General features: G+C 48.3%; 1 protein-coding gene across 1 annotated transcript; it reads left to right on the top strand.

Moving 5' to 3' along the window:
• Positions 1 to 716: 716 nt before the first annotated feature.
• DEGS1 (delta 4-desaturase, sphingolipid 1) lies at positions 717 to 8666 on the top strand. The gene is made up of 3 exons (XM_062210446.1): positions 717 to 885; positions 5657 to 6399; positions 8205 to 8666. Exons 1-3 carry the CDS (start codon positions 804 to 806, stop codon positions 8349 to 8351), a joined length of 972 nt encoding a protein of 323 aa, XP_062066430.1. The 5' UTR covers positions 717 to 803; the 3' UTR covers positions 8352 to 8666.
• The last annotated feature ends 6172 nt before the right edge of the window (positions 8667 to 14838 follow it).

Genomic DNA, 14838 nt, shown 5'->3' on the forward strand with positions numbered 1-14838 from the left:
GCGACCGAGGAGCTGACGAGACCCGGCTGCGCGCATGGGGTGCGTGCGCGGTGCGCTCGGGCGCGCGCACGCCTCTCGGCTCCTCAGCGTTTCTTTCCGGATGGAGCGGTGGCGACCCTTCGGGACACGACGGGCGCCCGCCCTCAGGCACCCGCGCGGGGCTGCGCAGCCACGGGGCGAGCCTTCCCGCGCGGCGCCGCGTTCCCGACCGGTTCCTCCTCTCGCAACAATGGTGTTTTCTTTCCCCTTGATTAGCTTTTAATTGCCACACGCTCCGCATTTTCTTCCTGACGTAGGAGTTCTAGAAGGCAGCCAAAAATGGCTCAAGGGATAATTTGCTTTTAAAAATTAAACAAAGCCTGGGCCGGCTGCCATTTATCCGAGCCAAGGATCCCCGTGACGCGGTGGAGCCGAGCCATCCCCGGCCCCCGCAGCCCCGGAGGCGCTGGAGCGGCCGCCTTATCTGCGCGGGGGGCCTTTCGTCTCTTCCTCCTCCCCGCGGCACTCGCGACGCCCGGCAACGCCGAAGGCCCAGCTCGCACAGCCCGGCGCCCGGCGCCGCGCGGCCGCAGCACGCCCGGCCGGCCGGCCCCGCGCCGGGGTCTCGCGGCGCCGCGCGCCCGGCCCTCAGCCGCAGCTGGCGGGCGGCCGGGCGGGGCGGGGCGGGGCCTCGCGGCTCCACCCCCGCCTCGGTCTAGGGCCGCTCCGCCTGCCGGCGCCGGCCAGAGCCGCGGAGCCGCAGCCACTTCGGAAGAGCCGCCCGGGAGCGAGAGTCCAGAGCGCGCCCGCGAGCCGCCGCCGCCATGGGGAGCCGCGTTTCGCGGGAGGACTTCGAGTGGGTCTACACCGACCAGCCCCACGCCGATCGGCGCCAGGAGATCCTAGGTGAGGTCCGGCCGGCGCCCCGTTATGTGCGAGCGCGGCCTCCCGCCTCGGGGGCGCGCGCTCTCCACGCAGGCCCTGCGCGGCCCCGGGCGCCTCGGCCGCCGCTCCTCCCCCGCCGGCCCGTGGGCCGGGGCCGTGCGGGACCTGCCGGAGCGAGGTGCGGGCCCGCTGGGGAGGGATGCGTCCGCCCCGCGCGGCCCCGACGACCCCACCGCGGGCGCTTCCGGGGCCCTCGGATGGGCGCCGTTTCCTCCGCGGCAGGAGCGGCCCGGGCTAAGCCAAGCGGCCGGGGTGTGCGAGGCCGGGCGTGGTCCTCGGGCATCCCCGGGCCCACACTGGGCCCGGCTCCCGGCGTCAGACCGCGGGGCGGGGTGCTGGTCCGGGCCCTGTGACCCCGGAGGACGCGGTCCTGGTGCGCTCCTGCCTCCCGTCCTGTTGATCCTCGTGACCAGCCTGGGACGCAGGAAGGGCAGCTTCATGAATGCTTTCCATCCATCCCGGGCTTGTGGGTGAAAAGACTGACATAAGACTAGCCGAGCCGGGAAAATCGTACATTCCAGCCTGCTGCTTCCCTGCCTGTTGACTTAGGGCCTTTTGCACCACACTAGGCCTTGCCGAACCCTCTGTATTTATATAGAGTGTTCAATTAGTTCTCCCCCTGGCTACTCTTTTCCTTTTCAAATAAATAAATAAAAGAAAAAGACATCCTTCATCCATTGGTTCACTCCCCAAATGCCCGCAGTAGCCTGGGCCTCGCCGGTTGGTAGCCAGGAGCCAGGAACCCATCCGGGTCTCCCACATGGGTGGCAGAGGTTTCAAGTCCTTTAGCCATGGCCTGATGCCTCCTTGAGCCATCACCTGCACATTGGCAGGAAGCTGGAACATGAGCCGGGACTTGAACCCAGGAGCTCCAGTATGGGAGTGCAAGCTTCCCCAGTGGCCTCTTAATCACTTCCCGAATTCCCACCCCTCCCAGGTTGGCGAAGTGAGGTACGTGTTGGGCATTGTGTTGAGTGCTTTACAAACATTGCCCAATTTCATCTTCCCTCTTAGTGTGACCAGGTTGGTGTCTCCATTTTAACAGGTGAAGTAAGAGCTAAGTAAATGCTAAAGGAAAGGTTCAAATCTGGATTAGACTGTCTCTAAACCATGGTGGGGTTTTTTTTCAATGTTTTTATTTATTGGAAATGCAGAGTTACAGAGAGAGAGAGATTTTACATCCACTGGTTCACTCCCTGCATGGCCACAACAGCCCAGGCTAGGCCAGGCTGAAGCCAGAAGCTAGAAGCTTCATCCGGGTCTCCCATGTGGGTGCAGGAGCTCAAGCATTAGGGACATCCTCCACTGCTTTCCTAGGCACGTTAGCAGGGAGCTAGTTCAGAAGAAGAGCAGGAGCTGGCGCTGTGGTGTCTCAGTGCTGGTTTGAGTCCTGGCTGCTCCTCTTCTGATCCAGCTCTCTGCTAATGCGTCTGGGAAAGCAGTGGAAGATGGCCCAAGTGCATGGACCCCTGCGCCCGTGTGGGAGACCCAGAAGAAGCTCCTGGCTTCGGGCTTCTGAGTGTTCCAACCCTGGCCATTGCAGCCATTTGGTGAGTGCACCAGCAAATGGAAGATCTCTCCCATTCTCTCTCTCTCTGTATCTCTTCCTTTCAAATAAATAAATCTTTTTTGTTTTTTTTTTTTTTAAAGTGGAGCAGCCAGGACTCCAGCAGGCTGTGGCGGCAGCTTAACCTGCTACACTACAGAGCCAGCCCCTAAATCATGTTTTAATCTCTAATTCTATTTCTTCCAAAATTGAAGGGACTAATGGGTGATGAGTTGAATATGAAGAATTCTTATACACATTATTTTCCTAGTTTTTCTTCACAACATGTATTTGCTGCTTGAAAAGAAAAAAACCAAGAGAAGAGCCCAGTTATTGTGGGAATATCCAAAATTAGAAATGTCATGCTTTCACGAGGAGTAGATCTCATTAAAATGTCGAACACTGAAATCAGTACATTAGGAGCATGAATATTTACAGTTGCTTATTAAGGGCAGTTCTTTAAGTGCGTTCAGGTTCTCATATTGTTTCTCTCTATTAAAATGTATATTGCACAAATTACTTACACATATTTGATATGAGATAGCATATGATACACTGTACCTGTGCCTTATTTACATGTTGTGGAGGAGTAGTCTTGTAAAAACCAACTTCTGAATACTGGAATTCAGCCATCTGTGTCATATTCAGATGATCAAGGAAGCAGAAAGGTGCAGGTTGATGCTTATCTCAGTCCTGAGCCTTTTTCCATGAACTTAGGATCACTCAACTCTTTACTTGCAAAGCAGGACTGTGTATTTCTCAGTGAAAATAAGTTTTCCATGCAGGTGTAAATGCTGCTCAGTGTTGCATTTCAGGGTAATGGAATAACTGTAGAAAGATTCTAATCTAGAGATTTGTTTAAATTACACTTAAACAATCAGATATTTCTGAAGTAGGTCAGGTTTTTTTGGGGGTGAAGAAGCTTGGTAGGACATAGGTGTGTCAAGGCCGGCGTCTGTCTCTCTGCCTTTGAAATAAAGTGAAACTAAATAAATGTAAAAAGGCCTCTGTTTGGAATTAGTAGACCATCATTAGTGGGTCAAATAAGAATAAATCCCAAGAAGGGCTTCTTTCACTGCTGAGCTTCACGGAGAGACAGTATGTGATACTTGAAAAGTTTCATGGAAAATGGAATTAAAAGATAAGTTTATTTGGTGCAGAAAAAATGAAAATCCATGTGTATTTTTTTTATGACACATCTAATATCCCTGATATGCATGGGGTTTTTTTTGTACCAAAATAAACTTTTACTTCCATTTTCCGTGAACTTTTTGAAGTACCTAAATAATAGATTTAATGATATTTAATTACATTCACCCATTTCAAGTGTACATTTTAGTGTTTTTTGTATATTCACACTTATGCAAGTGCAATCCCCAATTTCAGAACATTTCATTGTCCCAGAAAGATCCCTGCACATGTTAGTGGCTGGCCTCATAGACCCTAGTCACCCTAGTTCAAGGCACCACTTACCTACTTCCTGTGCCTGGAGACTTGCCTATTCTGGACATTTGATAGGAATGAAATCCTGTAGTACGTATTCTTTTCAGACTGCCTTCTTTCACTTTAAGGTTTATCCATGTTGTAGTAAGTCTGTCCGTACCTCCTTCCTGTTTTGGTGGCTTTTACTTATTCATTGGCTTGTTTCCTCTTTTTTGGCTATTGTGACAATGCTGTTGTGAACGTTCATGTGCAAGTTGATGGTTGGATATATGTTTCTATTTCTCTTGAGTGGCCATCTTGGAACAGAAGTGCTAGTGCTTGTCTATGTTTAACATCTGGAAGAACTTCCAAACTGTTTCCCAAAGCTGCTGCACCATTTCGCATTCCCGTCAGCAGTGTGTGATGGTTACTGTTTTTCCACATCTGAAGAGTTTCATAGCTTGTCTGTGATCCATTTAGAGTTAATTTTTGTGTATGATGTAATGAAGGGATCCAACTTCATTTTTTTTTTTTTTTTCAGATTTGTTTATTTACTTTTTATTTGAAAGAGTTACAGAGAGAGGGAGACATCTTCCATCTGCTGGGTCACTCCCCAAATGGCAACAACAGCCAGGAGCTTCTTCCAGGTCTCCCACATGGGTGGCAGGGGCCCAAAAACTTGGGCCATCCTCCTCTGCTTTCCCAGGCGCATTAACAGGGAGCTAAATTGGAAGTGGAGCAGGGGTGGGCACCGTGGCTCACTTGATTAATCCTCCGCCTGCGGAATTGGCATCCCATATGGGTGCCGGGTTCTGGTCCTGGTTGCTTCTCTTCCAATCCAGCTCTCTGCTGTGGCCCAGGAGGGCAGTGGAGGATGGCCCAGGTGCTTGGGCACCTGTACCCACATGGGAGACCAGGAAGAAGCACCCGGCTCTTGGCTTTGGATTGGCGCAGTGCCGGCCGTTGTGGCCATTTGGGGAGTGAACCAACGGAAGGACGACCTTTCTCTCTCTCTCTCTCTCTCTCTCTCTCTCTCTCTCTCTGTCTATAACTCTACCTGTCAAATAAATTTTAAAAATTAAAAAAAAAAAAAAAAAACTTTAAAAAAAAAGGGAAAAAGGGAAGTGGAGCAGCCGGGACTCGAACTAGCGTCCATGTGAAATGCCAGTGCTGCAGACAGTGGCTTAACCTGCTGCACCACAACACTGGCCCCCTAACTTCATTCTGTTGCACATTAATAACCAGTTCTAGAAAAGACTATTCTTTTCTCATTTAATTTTATTATCACCATTGTAGTACTCATTTTTATAGACTGTACCAGCTTTGTGAAAATTCAGTTCAAAATTCCTTGGAGCAAACTGACTAATCTGGAAGGACTGTGAGTACAGGTTTGATTTTAGGATTCCTACAAAATGTGTATTATGCTCTGCCATTCTTTGTCAGACGTGTTAATTTCATTAGTTTTTGTAAAATAAGGTGAGTATGCTGGAGCTTTGTCTAATTAAACATAGAAACAACATTTTAATACAAAAGAATATGGAACTCCTAGATTTTGAGGTTAGTTTTCCTACATAAATTCTCAAACTGTTGGACATGTTGTTTTATAATTTTCCTGGCAGAATAAACTACTGTGGTAAATACTTAATAAAGTCTAAGGCGTACTATTTGGAGAAGAAAAGGTTAATGTGTTAATTGAATGGTAACTGCTGAATTGTTAGGTGCTTTTCTCTGCTTCTGATATTTTGCTTGTTTTTTTCTTTACAGCAAAGTATCCAGAGATAAAATCCCTGATGAAACCTGATCACAACCTGATATGGATTGTAATTATGATGCTTCTCACCCAGTTGCTGTCGTTTTACTTAGTAAAGGACTTGGACTGGAAATGGGTCATATTTTGGGCCTATGTCTTTGGCAGCTGCATTAACCACTCAATGACTCTGGCTATTCATGAGATTTCCCACAATATTGCCTTTGGCAACTACAAAGCCTTACGGAATCGCTGGTTTGGAATATTTGCTAATCTTCCTATTGGGGTCCCATACTCCATCTCCTTTAAGAGGTACCACATGGACCACCACCGCTACCTGGGAGCTGATGGCATAGATGTGGATATCCCTACTGATTTTGAGGGCTGGTTCTTCTGTACCACTTTGAGAAAATTGATCTGGGTTATTCTTCAGCCTCTGTTTTATGCTTTCCGACCTCTCTTCATCAATCCCAAACCAATTTCTTACCTAGAAATTATCAATACTGTAGTCCAGATCACTTTTGACATTCTAATTTACTACTTTTGGGGAATTAAATCTTTAGTCTACATGTTGGCAGCCACCCTACTTGGTCTGGGTTTGCACCCAATATCTGGACATTTTATAGCTGAACATTACATGTTCTTAAAGGGATATGAAACTTACTCGTATTATGGGCCTCTGAATTTACTTACCTTCAACGTGGGTTATCATAATGAACATCATGACTTCCCCAACATTCCTGGAAAAAATCTTCCACTGGTGAGTATCATTTTTTATGCATATTTGATTTCTGTTGGCATGCAATCAAAATCAGCCTTGACTTGCTCATTTTGAAAGGAATCTAGTACATTTTGTCAGGCTAAGCTGCTCACAAAAAAATAAAATAAAATAAAGGGTGAGGGGGGAGCAGCAGGTTAAGCTGGAGTGCCGGTTCCAGTCCTGGCTGCTCTGCTTTCGATTTAGCTTCCTGCTAATGTGCCTGGTAAAGCAGCAGATGTCTCAAGTGCTTAGGTTCCTGCCATCCATATGTGAAACCAGGATGAAATCCCTGGCTCCTGGCTGTGGCCTGCTTGCAACCTGGATGTTATGGCTGTTTGGAGAGTGAGCAGATGGAAGACTTGTATGTCGAGGAATATCTTATTTGGTTTTCCTCACTGACTACCTGATTTTCATTTCCTAAATTATAGTCGTTACAATGCTTAAAACCAATGCAGCCAGTTTTTTGATAGATTTATTATCGCTCATATATACAACACACCCATTTAAAGTAGACAATCCAGGGGCTAGGGTTGTGGTGCATCAGGTAAAGCCGCCGCCCAAAATGCAGGTATCCAATTTGGGCACCAGTTTGAGTCCTGGCTGTTCCACTTCTGATCCCGCTGCCTGATTAATGGCCTGGGAAAACAGCAGAAGATGGCCCAAGTGCTTAGGGCCCAGCATCCACATGGGAGACTCACATGGAGTTCTGGACTTCTGCTTTTGGCCTGGCCCAACCTCAGATGTTGCGGCCATTTGGAAAGTGAACCAGCAGATGAAAGATCTGTGTGTGTGTGTGTCTGTCTGTCTGTCTGCTTTTCAAATAAATAAATAAATCCATAAAAGTAATAAAATACCAATGGCTTTTGGTATATCCAGAGTTATCCATCCATTACTATAGTGAATTTTGGAACACTTTCATCACAGTTAACTGTTAATCTCTTAATTAAAAAAATTTTTTGGCTGGCGCCGCGGCTCACTAGGCTGATCTTCTACCTGCGGCGCCGGCACCCGGGGTTCTAGTCCCGGTTGGGGCGCTGGTTCTGCCCCGGTTGCTTTTTTTCCAGTCCAGCTCTCTGCTGTGGCAAGGAAGGCAGTGGAGGATGGCCCAAGTCGTTGGGCCCTGCACCTGCATGGGAGACCAGGAGGAAGCACCTGGCTCCTGGCTTTGGGTCGGTGCAGCGCGCCAGCCATAGCAGCCATTGGAGGGTGAACCAACGGCAAAGGAAGACCTTTCTCTCTGTCTCTCTCACTGTCCACTCTGCCTGTCAAAAAAAATTTTTTTACATATTTTTACTCAGCTTTACAATTCACAAAATACTTTTTAAGTGTAGTTTTTGCATTTGCTCACAACCTGGTAAAGTACATAGATATACACTTTCAACTTGATGGCAGAGCTACACACCACACTTGTTAAGTGTTTAATTTCTGTCTAGTTGGCATGCCACAATGATTGATTAGTATTTGTAAGATCTCTGGCAGAGGTCAGGTGTGATCTTTACATCCTACGGTGGCATCCATGCAGTATGTACTTCAGTAAGGTCAACTTAATTGAATTGCATGTATTTGTCATTCATTTGGTCATTAACGTTAGAGGTTCAAGTGTATTCAACTCTTAAAAACAACTTTTTTTTTTTTTTTTTTTTTGCTGAATTCCCTAACAGCTGGGGTCAGGGGGAATACACGTACACGGTGTGTGTGTGGGCCTGTATGTGAGGATAGGGGGCAGGTCTCTTGGTTTCCCTTCTCATCATTCACCTGTCATCTGTGATAGGTCTCAGTAACACTCCCGTGTTTTTCCCTTCTAGGTGAGGAAAATAGCAGCTGAATACTACGACAACCTTCCCCAGTACAATTCGTGGATAAAAGTCCTGTACGACTTTGTCATGGATGATACAATAAGCCCCTACTCAAGAATGAAGAGGCATCAGAGTGGGCAGGAGACGCTGGACTGAAGAGCAGCCCAGCCAGAGAACGTCCTCTCTACAGCTCTACAGCCCCAGAGTCGATGGAGTGGAACTGTGCAGTGTTGCTGAGGAGCTGCCATGGTGTGGCTGCTCAGTGCTGTCCACAGTCAGCCTGTCTCCAGTGCTCTCAGCTTTGCGCGCAGGAAGCTTGCCCGTTGTATGTCGTCACCCATGTGTCAGTGTCTTCACACATGTCTGTCATTTTGTAAGCATATCATAAATCAGCTCATTTCTAGTATGTTATTTTCACTATAAAGTTTTACTATATTAATAAACAGCTAATAAACTGAACTATTAATCACAGTATATTAGTATTGCATTTTTGCATTTCACTGTATTATATGGTAACCTGGATACTGGGGGCATCTTACTTTAAAATTTCTTCCAAAATAGAGATTTTCGTAAAGGCCTGAGTTAGAAGGTAGGCATTTGGTGTGGCATTTCTGTCACTGCTTAGGACACCTGCCTGGCTGAGCTCCAAATCCTTTGTTTCCTAGCCAGCTTCCTGCTAGTGCACACCCTGGGAGGCAGCAGATTATGACTCTGGTATATGGGTCCCTGCCACCCATGTGGGAGACCTACATTGAGTTCGGGCTCCTGGCTTTGGCCTGGCCTAACCTTAGCTGCTGCAGCACTTGGGGCAGTGAACCAGAAGATGGAAGACTCTCTGCATGTTTTTGTCTTTCAATTAAAATGAAAATAAAATTTTAAAAAGCCTGTTAATATAGGTTGAGATGAAAATATCTTCCTATAAGCTAATTGTTCATTTTTGCTGTCCTATGTGGAACCTAAATTTGACACTGCTGAGTCCTGTACAGCCTTACCCATAAAGTATTCAATTTAACATGTCCAGCATTCAGCTTCCTTTTTCAGATGCACTGACTGTCACCTTAGAAGTAGTTCAGCTAGGTTAGAGGAGGATGGCCCAAGTGCTTGGGCCCTGCACCTGCGTGGGAGACCAGGAGGAAGCACCTTGCTCCTGGCTTCAGATTGGCGCAGCACACCGGCCGTAGTGATCATTTTGGGGGTGAACCAATGGAAAAGGAACACCTTTCTGTCTTCTCACTGTCTAACTCTGCCTTTAAAAAAAATAAATAATAAATAAAGTAGTTCAGCTGGAAACAGGCCTTGTGACACAAGCCCCTCTTTGAGATATCTACATCCCAAATGTGAGCCCCAGGGATTGAGTCCTGCCTCTGCTTCTCATCCAACTTGCAGCTAAGATATTCCAGGAAGGCGGTAGGTGATGGCTCAACTACTTGAGCCATTGCCACCAACATGGGTGAGCTGCTTTAGCCTGGCCCAGCTCCAGCTTTTGCAGACACTTGGGAAGTCAACCAGTGGGTACAGGATAAGTATCTGTGGCTCTGCCTTTCCAGTAAATAATAACATTTCAAGTGACAGTTTTATGGTTTCCCCTTACAGTGGAAACTGGTCATGATCCAGTGGAAGACAGTTGGTCTCAAGTACTAACAAGTATCATAGCTGTTAGGCTGGCAGTCCTGGCTACCTCAGCTGTGTCACTTGGGTTAATTTAGTACAATGTGGTGAAGGACTTTAAAAATTCATCAGCGATTTCATAAAGTATAACTTCCTGACCACTGAGGGTGGAGTAAAGAGTGGAGTCCTGGGGAAACAGTGGCATAGCAGGTTAAGGTACCACCTGTGACACCGACATCCCATATGAATGCTGGTTCGATTCCTAACTGCTCCACTTCCAATCTAGCTCCACTTCCAATCTGCTAATTTGCTTGGGAAGGTTCAACTACTTGTGGTCTTGCTACCATGCAGGAGGCCCAAATGGAGTTCCAGGACCCTGGCTTCAGCCAGGCCCAGCCCCAGCCATTTGGAGAGTGAACCAGTGGATGGACGATCACTCTTTCTGTTCTCCCTTTCTCTAACTCTGCCTTTCAAATAAATAAAATAAATCTTTAAAAAAAAAAAAAAAGAAAGAAAGAAAAAGATCCAGCAAGCAGGCCAGTTAGGAAGGCTAGGAGCAAGTTCAAGGAACCAGGTGGTGGCTTTGCATAAGTTCTCTGTTCTGCATTCTCAACGTCCCTCAAGGCTCTCAGCGGCCTCATGTCACCATGCTGACTCCCCAGCAGGTCAGATGCCACTGTGTGCCCTCCGCAGAGGGCTTGTTTCCTGCCCTAACTATACTGTTTTCTAAACACGCTGTTTCCCTCTGAGATTTTAACTCCTAAAGGGCATGGCATGTCTGTTTCTCCATTTTCCAGAACTAGCAGGGTCTGCAGTGTTCAACGTGAGTGTTTAATAAATGGAGAGAGTACTGGAATGCAAGAGACTTTGAGAGAAACACAGTCAAAAAGGGTGTTTGTGTAACATTTTAGAAGCATGGTATTTTGAAAACAAAGGATATTTACGGAGAATCCTTTTACAGGTTGGTAACAAAGTGGCGAGTTTTTTGTTGCTGTGTTGTTTTGTTTTAATATTTACTTATTTGAAAGACTGTGAGAAAGAGAGATCTACCATCCACTGATTCACTCCCCAGATGGCCACAATGCCCAGGGCCGGCCAGACTGAAGCCAGGAGCCAAGGACTTCTTCCGGGTCTCCCACGTAGATGCAGAGGCCCAGGTGCCTGGGCCATCCTCCACTGGTTGCCCAGGTACATTAGCAGGGAGCTGGATAGGAAGTGGGCACTCAAACCAGTGCCCATTTGGGATGCTGGCACTGCAGATGGAGGTTTAGCTCACCTCGCCACAACACTGGCCCCAGTGCCAGGTGTTTTATAAGCCTAAGTCTCAACACTTCTATGGTGTAAGGAGTACTATTAATATCTTTACTTTGTAGATGAGAAAACTGAGCTGCAGAAAGATTAAATAACTGGCCCAGGGTCACACTTAGGTGTGGAAATAGAATCTGAAATGCAGAGTGTGACTAGAGCCAAAACTCTTGGCCCTGCACCCCGAGATTTGATGAGCCCAGTCCTAGAAACAGGCATGGGGATGAAAACCATAGATGCTCACCCTACTGGCTTATTGATGGCTTCTGTGCCAGAGGCTGAGCTGCATCTCTGTATCCCAACTCTTCGCAATCTAAAATTTTAATATGGGGCTAATGTTGTGGCACAGTGAGTTAAGCTACCACTTGCAATACTGGCATTCTATAATGGAGCTCTGGTTCCCATCCAGCTCCCTGTTGATGTGCCTGGGAAAGCAGCAGCAGATGACTTGAGCCCCTGCCATCCACGTGGGTGACCAGTTTGTTGTTCCAGGCTCCTGGCTTTGGCTTGGCCCAGCCCTGGCTGTCTTGGCCATTTGGGGAGTAAATGATTTATTAGATGGAAGATTCTCTCTCTCCCTCCCTTCTCTCTCTCTCTCTCTCTCTCTCTCTCCCCTCCCCCTCCCTCTCTCCCTGTCACTCTACTTTTCAAATAAATAAAATTTAAAAAATCAGATGGTGGGGATGGCACCATGGCACAATAGGTTCTCCACCTGCAGCGCCGGCATCCCATATGGGCACCGAGTTCTAGTCCCAGTTGCTCCTCTTCCAGTCCAGCTCTCTGCTGTGGCCTGGGAGGGCAGTGGAGGATGGCCCAAGTGCTTGGACCCCTGCACCCGCCTGGGAGACCAGGAAGAAGCACCTGGCTCCTGGCTTTGGATCGGCACAGCATGCCGGCCATAGCATCCATTTGGGGAGTGAACCAACGGAAAGAAGACCTTTCTCTCTGTCTCTCTCTCATTGTTTATAACTCTACCTGTCAAATTAAAAAAAAAAAAATCATGTGGGACAAAATTGTAATATGAAGTAATAAACATTTAAGTCCTTAGCAAAAATGCATTTATTCATTCTACAGGTTCTTTACCAAGGATTCCAGTAGGCAGTGAGGATATGAAGAGAAAACATGGGCCCAAGTCAAGGAGCTGGCACTCTAGTGTTGGGAGGTGCACATGAAATCAGCATTCAGTGACCAAGGACTTAACACGCCCAACAGGAGTCGGGCTGTGGCAGGGACCAGGTGGCCAGGACATGGTGCTAACTCTGTCTGTTATCTGCTCAGGCAGGCCTCACGTGCAGATTTTCAGTTTAATCCATGTCAGCCGGAGGAGGCAAGCCTTATCTCCTGTGCTTGGCAGGAAGCCAGCCAGAAGGTAACTAGCCTGGGGCATCACACCCTGAGCCAGGGCAGAAGCCAGGAGGGTCAAAGCCTGGGTTCTATTTTGCCTCTTCTCTGGCTGACTTAGAAGCTCTTTGTTTGGACAAGGAAATGTGTTGTTTCCTGTTAGGACAATATTCTAGGAGCCTTATTCATTTGGAATAAAGCAAAAGCAAGCTGATGACCTAGGGCTGGCAAGGCAGGGAGAGAACAGCAACCGCGCCTTCAGAAATGCAAGAGCAGCCAGCAGGCCCCTCGGACCCTCAGGGCTGCGAGGAGAGGAGCGGGTGGCTGAGGCTCTGGTCTGGCGGAGGGAGGAGGGGGTGCCTGAGGCTGATTGCTGAGAGCTGGGTGCTATCCAGGGCCAGGGGGCGGGGCACATGTGCAAGGGGTGTTAGCAGGCAGGACAGCCCCAGGGAGTGCCCAGATGCGGGAGAAGGCGCTGGGTTTGACAATATGTGGATTCCAGGACAGAGCATGCAAGTACAGAGCCAATGCCACGGTCGAGGAAATAAGAGGACGGGGAGCATCACCTGGGAAAGGCCAGGTAGGTTTTTGCCAAGTTTTATCTGAATTGGCAAACAGCCTCTGAGGCTTGGAGCTGAACTCAGCTGAGGGGAAAGAGTTTCAGGTGCATCCCTGTGGGTAGGAAGGTAGTTGCTAAAACAGGCACGTATAAATTAGCACACAAGATCAAAAGCTAGAGGTCAAAGGCAGAGGCTGTAACTGTGGCTGCATGAGGCGCTGGGACAGACAGGACCCCGATAGGAAGAAAGGTGGAACCCAAAGAAACAAGTAGCCTTTTTACAGAGCAAAGAGTGGATTGGGGCCGGCGCTGTGGTGCAGCGGGTTAAAGCGCTGGCCTGAAGCATCAGCATTCCATATGGGCGCCAGTTCTAGTCCCGGCTGCTCCTCGTCCGATCCAGCTCTCTGCTATGGCCTGGGATAACAGTAGAAAATGGCCCAAGTCCTTGGGCCCCTGCACCCATGTGGGAGACCCGGAAGAAGCTCCTGGCTCCTGCCTTCGGATCAGCACAGCTCTGCCATTGCGGCCATCTGGGGAGTGAACCAGCGGATGGAAGGCCTTTCTCTCTCTCTAGCTCTCTCTCTCTCTCTCTCTCTCTCTCTCTCCTGCCTCTCTGTAACTTTGACTTTCAAATAAATAAATCTTTAAAAAAAAAAAAGAGTGGATTATCAGAGCTGGTGTGTGGTGTAGTGGATAAACTCACTGCCTGTATCCCATACAGGTGCTGGTTCAAGACCCGGCTGCTCCTCTTCTGATCTAGCTCTCTGCTATGGCCTAGGAAAGCAGAGAAAGATGGCCCAAGTGCTTGGGCTCCTAAACCCAGGTGGGAGACCCAGAAGCAGCTCTGGGCTTCTGGCTTTGGCCTGGCACAGCCCCAGCTGTTGAGGCCATTTGGAGAGTGAACCAACCTATGGAAGAGCTCTCTCTCCCTCTCTGTAACTCTATTTTTCAAATAAATAAGAAATTTTTTTAAAGTAGATTATCAGTCATTAGTTACAGATCTCTGTAAACCTCGGGAAAGGAAAAATAGATGCACTGTGACAAAGGCCTAAAGGAATTGAACTACGCTTAGTGTTGGGTTCTAAATCGTTACACATCAGAAGTTGCTAAAGCAAGGAGGTTAGGTTCCCCTGTTAGGTTATTATGAAAGTCTACTCCACTAGGTCACCAGGAAGGGTCCCAGATGCTGCCCAGTCACCCTTCATTTGTCCAGTGTCTGGTTTGAGCCTTACTTGATGCTTTCTTAATAGCTGAGACTTGTGTGTGTGTGTGTGTGGTTGTTTTTGTTTTGTACAAGGTGTCTCATTCTCCTCCCACCCTAAGCTCTTAGCCATAACCACCCATGGAGAAATCGGCTCTTTCCCTCCAGGCTGGGCATTAGGCAGAAAGCAGCTTCCTGGCTGTTGCTGTCTTTCGAAAGAGCACTTTCAGGTCGGCTGCCATATTTTGGGTGGACGTGTGCTTCAGCTCCAGCAATTCCCAGTGCCAGCCCACGGAAACCTGGTCAGAGCTGGTCTGCCTCACTCTGGCCGCACCCAAGGCTGAGGGCTGGTCACCGCAGGGGATGGCCCGTGGAGGCCACCTCGCACAGGCCCGCCTGGGGGAAGGAGCCCAGCAGAGCACCCCGGATGGCAATGAGTCTTCTCCATGGAGACTCAGCTCACTGCGTCCTGCTTTGAGGACACTTTCAGAACAACTGCACATTCTTGTCATCCTTCGATTTCCTAAAAGCTGTGTTTCATCTCGTTAACTTCGCAAAAACAGACACATAGGGATGGGTATTGAAAGGAAAGGACACCACAAAACACACCGAACACCGGAGTGAGGGAA

Source organism: Lepus europaeus, chromosome 14, assembly GCF_033115175.1.
Source record: "Lepus europaeus isolate LE1 chromosome 14, mLepTim1.pri, whole genome shotgun sequence".
Taxonomy (NCBI): domain Eukaryota; kingdom Metazoa; phylum Chordata; class Mammalia; order Lagomorpha; family Leporidae; genus Lepus; species Lepus europaeus.

Excerpts from the sequence above, each read along its gene's own strand:
- DEGS1 (XM_062210446.1), top strand. The coding sequence starts at position 804 with ATGGGGAGCCGCGTTTCGCGGGAGGACTTCGAGTGGGTCTACACCGAC. Across the intron at positions 886-5,656 it reads TCGGCGCCAGGAGATCCTAG|CAAAGTATCCAGAGATAAAA; the intron begins GTGAGGTCCGGC and ends TTTTCTTTACAG. Across the intron at positions 6,400-8,204 it reads CTGGAAAAAATCTTCCACTG|GTGAGGAAAATAGCAGCTGA; the intron begins GTGAGTATCATT and ends TTTCCCTTCTAG.